Source organism: Nannospalax galili, unplaced genomic scaffold, assembly GCF_000622305.1.
Source record: "Nannospalax galili isolate Female #2095 unplaced genomic scaffold, S.galili_v1.0 scaffold28, whole genome shotgun sequence".
In the NCBI taxonomy this organism is placed as follows: domain Eukaryota; kingdom Metazoa; phylum Chordata; class Mammalia; order Rodentia; family Spalacidae; genus Nannospalax; species Nannospalax galili.
The window spans coordinates 1,318,329-1,323,598 of NW_008359594.1; the positions used below are offsets into that span (position 1 = coordinate 1,318,329).

At 40.3% G+C, this 5,270-nt stretch overlaps 1 protein-coding gene across 2 annotated transcripts in view; it reads right to left on the reverse strand.

Annotated features, from left to right (window-relative positions):
• The window catches only part of Tbc1d2b (TBC1 domain family member 2B), a 104,182-nt gene that overhangs the window by 41,406 nt on the left and 57,506 nt on the right, over positions 1-5,270 (reverse strand). For both annotated transcript variants that reach the window (XM_029558803.1, XM_008823394.3), the window contains exon 4: positions 2,719-2,882. In XM_029558803.1, coding sequence (XP_029414663.1) covers positions 2,719-2,882 — 164 coding nt within the window. The remainder of the gene's footprint in view (positions 1-2,718; positions 2,883-5,270) is intronic.

A 5,270-nucleotide genomic window follows, 5' to 3' on the forward strand; every position in this document is an offset into this window, starting at 1 on the left:
TGTATGTCCTTAAACACCCAAAAGGGAAGTATAACCAAAGATTAAAGGGGCCAATATAATTTCATAAGCGCATATATATATATAGCTAAAAGTTACTTGACAAACAGCAAAGCCAGATAGGCGATACCTTCAGTCGAGTTGTTGGCCAGGATGGATAAAGGCTCTTCCAGATAGTAACCCAACATACTACTGGAAAAATGAACAGCAGACCCCAATTCTATCCAAAGGAATACTGACAATGGATTGCTGTAGATGAGGAACAGCTGATCCTCCTGGAACAGGGACCTCTGGCTGACTAGATTACCAGAAGGGCAGATAGGGGGGAATAGATGGGGGTCCTGACAACACAGTGGACAATGGCAGGGATGGCAGAGTATGGAGGCTCTAGTGGGAAAGGAAGGCTATCTGACGAGTTTATATTCATACTCAGATGCCAAGGAACCCAGAAAGTAAGCAACTGTGACCAGTAATAGTCATATATATAGAGATTAGAAATGCATGTGAAAACATCTCAATGTTAATTGCCTTAAAATGAATTTCTCTGCATGAAACTGTTTATTTTAACAATGAAGTGGAGATCTTTTTTAAACGTTAAAACTTCATTTAATTTTATGTCTTATAGAGCTTATAATGAGTAAAATATTGTATAACTGTAATAATTCAACTGTAAACCTAAAAATTTACAGCCAATTTTGAAAGAGATGCATCCTACCTCAGAAAAACGTTATTGAATATGTCAATTGTGTTGTAATGATATGCTTCTTCTAAGTATGTTGTTATTAAATAAATCATTTTTAATTCTGTATGAAACTGTGTGTTTTGACAATGAAGAGGAGATCTTTTTTAAACATTGGAACCTAATTTAATTTTATCTCTTAGAGAGTTTATAATGAGTATAAGATTTTATAAGTGTAATAATTCATCTGTAAACCTAGAAATGTACAGCCAATTTTGAAAGAGATGTACCCTAGCTCAGAAAAATGTTATTGAATAGGTTAATGCTGTTGTAATGAAATGCTTCTTCTAATAAACAAACAAACAAAAAAAATTACAACTACATGGGGCTAGAGAGATGGCTCAGTGGTTAAGAACACTGGCTGTTCTTGTGGAAGACCCAGGTTCATATCCCAGCACCCACATGACAGCTAACAACTGCCCGTAACTCCAGTCCCAGGGTATCCGACAGCCTCTTCTGACCTCCAGAGGCATTGCATGACATGGGTGCACTTACCAACATGCAGGCAATACATGCATACACATAAAAATAATAAAATTTTTAAAAAATTACAACTACAAAAATTATAACTTAGCCAAGCATGGTGGCGCACGTCTTTAATCCCAATGCTCGGGAGGCATAAGCAGGCAGATCTCCTTGAGCTCAAGACCAGTCTGGTCTACATAGTGAGTTCCAGGCTAGCTGGGGCTATAGGACCCTGTCTCAAAAAGACCAAAAAAAAAAAAAAAAAAAAAAAAAACCCCACTCTATACCACCATACTATAGTATTCACAACTATAATGTGGTGTTGTTTAGAATTTGCATTAAAGCAATCCAGCTGATGGAAGTTCAGGAAGGGTAGGTGCTTAGAGGAGCTAGGGATGGCTTACAAGATGGATGCCATAAGTTCAAAGCTGTGAAAGCTGGATGTGGTGCTACAGTTTGTATCTGGAATGTCCCCAAAGGTCCTTGTGTTAATGCCTTAGTTCCCAGCTTGCTGCTACTGGAAAGTGGTGGAAATGGGGGCTTAGTGTGAGCCTCCCAGGTACTGGGGACATGCTATTGAAGGGGACAGTGGTGCCCCAGTCCTTCATCTCTCTTTTGCTTCTGGCCACATACTCCCACAATGATGTTCCCCCACAGGCCCAAAGCAATGGATCCAATTGATTACCAACTAAAATCTCTAAAACAATAAACCAAAATAAATCTTTTCTATATGTAAGCTGGTTTATCCCAGGTATTTTTTACAGTAATGGAAAGATGACTAACCAACCAGTCCTCCAGAATCCATGATACTATATTCTCTTTTTTAAAGTATATTTCAAATTTCACAGGGCTAGAGAGATGGCTCAGTGGTTAAGAACACTGACTGTTCTTGCAGAAGACCTGGGTTCGAATTCCAGCACCCACATGGCAGCTAACAGCTGTCCATAACTTCAGTTCCAGGGGGTCCGACAGCCTCTTCTGTCTTCCACAGGCATTGCACAACATGGGTGCACTTACCTACATCGAGGCAATTCACACATACACATAAAATAAATAAATAAAATATTTTTAAGTGTATTTCAAATTTCTATAAATAAAGTTTTGTTGTTTCACTATTTTGAGACAGTCTTGCTATCCAGGCTTGCCAAACTCACTATGTAGCCCAGGCTACCCCCAAACTCGCACTCCTCCTGCCTCAGCCCCCTAGGTGCTGGGATTACAGGCTTATGCCATAATGCCTAATTGATAAATACAAAATTTCTTAAGTCAACATTTCTATGAAGCACAGCAACAAGACTTCCAGTATTCTATCTCCTGACAAAGCGTGGCAGCCATTGAATCAGGCAGACATTATTTCTTGCAGCATGTCACCTTGCAAGCCTTTATGAAGTATGCTCCCTAGAGAACACAAGCCCCTACTGCACTTCATGCCTGCAGATATTCTACCAATTGTATCCTGCATCCCTGAGATAACAAAAGGCACCATAGGCAGCAACAAAGCTGGAGCCATTCTGTACCTTTGCTGCCCTCAGGCATCTGCTTCTTCCGTTCTTCCTGCACCAGGGACTCCTCCAGGTCCTTAGGAGGTGGGTCTAGAAGTTCCCATTCTTCATTGGTATAGAACACAGTCCTCCGACTCTCACTGTGCCCTCTCCCAGGACGGAAAGATGACATTGAATTTCTATTGGGGAAAAAGAAATGTGCTATTTAAAAACAAGGAAAAGCAAAACAAGACATAATTATACACATACTGGAGTGGCAAAAATGAAGATTCATTCGTACCAAATGTTGAGTATATAGAGAAACAAACTCTATACATTGCTAATGTGAGTATACATCAATTCTAACATCATGAACAGTAGTCCAGCAATGCAAAGTTAAGTCGTTATAAGACCCCAGCGATTCCTAAAGGAAATTCCTACACATGAACACAAGGAGACCAAGAACATTTATGGCATTATTCGTGTTAGCCAGAAAGTATAACGACCTAAACACCCACCCACAGAAAGGAGGCAAGCTAGCACATTCTAATCAACTACACAGCACTGAAAAGGAACTCATTCATTCCATAAGTACTTTTCCAGTGCCTAGCATGTGCCAGACACTATTTTGGGTGATTGGGATACCCTTGTAAACAGAACCCAGCAAGAGTCTTGCCATCCTGCAATGCACATTGCAGTTAACACTATATATGTCATTCAAAGAAATTTTTTTACTTATTTGTGTGTCTGCCACATGCTGTGGCAGAGGTTAAAGGATAGTTTGTAGGAGTCAGTTCTTTCCTTCCACCATGTGGGTCCCAGGGATTGAACTCAGGTCACCAGGCTTGGTAGCAAGTACTTGCAGCCACAAAACCATCTAACTGGCCCAGGAGAATTTTTTTAAAATGCTGATGAATGAGGAAAGAAAACTGAAGAACGACAGATACAGGATGACACTGCTTTAAATGTTCATGATAATATAAAGAGTTTTTATGGATGCATAATATAGTACAACTATTAAAAATCCACCATGAATAACTGGTACAGAATACTGGCTACCTCTGTATAGAACAAGAGAACATGTTCAAGAGGGATGATCTAAACTGTATCCAAAATGTCTGAATTTGTTTTCAAAATGCAGCAGAAATATGACAAAATTATAAAGCCAAGCAGTGGCTATCCAAGTAAACAATATACTACATGCTTGCCTGTGGCTTAAAAATATTTCATTGGGGGACTAGAGAGATGGCTTAGTGGTTAAGAGCACTTGTTGCTCTTGTAGAGGACCTGGGTTCAATTCCCAGCACTCCCACCTGGCAGCTAACAACTGTCTATAATTCCAGTTCCACAGGTCTGAGGCCCTCTTCTGGCCTCCAGAGGCATAGCACACATGGGTATACCTACATGCAGGCAAAATACTCATATACATTTAAAAAAATTTTTTTTAATTCATTGGAAGTTTTAAGAACTGGGTTGGGATGTCTGTTTCCATGAATAACAAAGATTAGATTTATCCATTCCTCCAAAGACTGAAAACTGAACAAAATATTGGAAATAATAGTTTTCGGACACTGGCCACCATGAAACTCAGACTGGTGACCCCATGAGGCAAGTATCTTAAGTGAGTGAACTCTACCAGCTCCCTGAGCTGAGAAGTCAGAACCAGAAGTCCCAGGGCAGCAGCCTAGAGAAGAGAGTGCAACTAAGGGAGAACATGGAGAGCCCTCAGATGGTCCTCTGATCTTCAGTTGAGTACAGATCAGGGTTTGATGCAGAAAGCTACTGGAGGACTGGGGAAGACCCACCTGAGAGGAGCAACGGGAACAGTCCCAAGGCTCACACAGGGCTAAGGACAGTGCCTATTCCTGCCAAGCAGAGTGGAAAACCTAGGAATTCACAGAGCATCAGATGAATACACAGAAGGGCTACCTCATAATCCCAAGACTTAATGGCTACTCTTATCCCACCCAACAGAACTTAAAAGCAAACTTCAAAAGGAGGAAGTTTTGAGTAATTTCATTATATCCGAGAACAAAGTTCAAGAATATTTACAGGGGGAAAAAAAATCCAGCACATAAAAAGGTAAAATTCACATTAAAGTTATTAGGTTTGCTGAAAGTAGAAAAACACAAGCGAGCAACAGAAACAGACACAGAGAGCTTGAGAGACAGATGGCCAGTGATTAAGAGTGCATACTCTCTTACAGAAGACTTGAGTTCAGTTTCCAGCAACCACATCAGGCTGCTCACAACCACCTATAACTCCAGTTCCAGGGGATCTGATAACCTCTTCTGGACTCTAGAGACACTGCACTCACACATGCACATATCCACCAACATAGACACAAACATATACACACCAACACACATATACATATTACACATAATTAAAAATAAATTGGATCTTTAAATTATAAAAAGAAACAGACCAAGAGATGACTAAAGTTAAAGAGACAAAGATTTCAAATGTTACAATTATTCCTCACATTGAAGAAACTGGAAAACTGAACATGTTTTATGTCGCGAGCCGGGACTCTGTCCAGCAGAGTCCAGGAAAGACGACACAGACACCAAGGTGAGGTTTAAGCT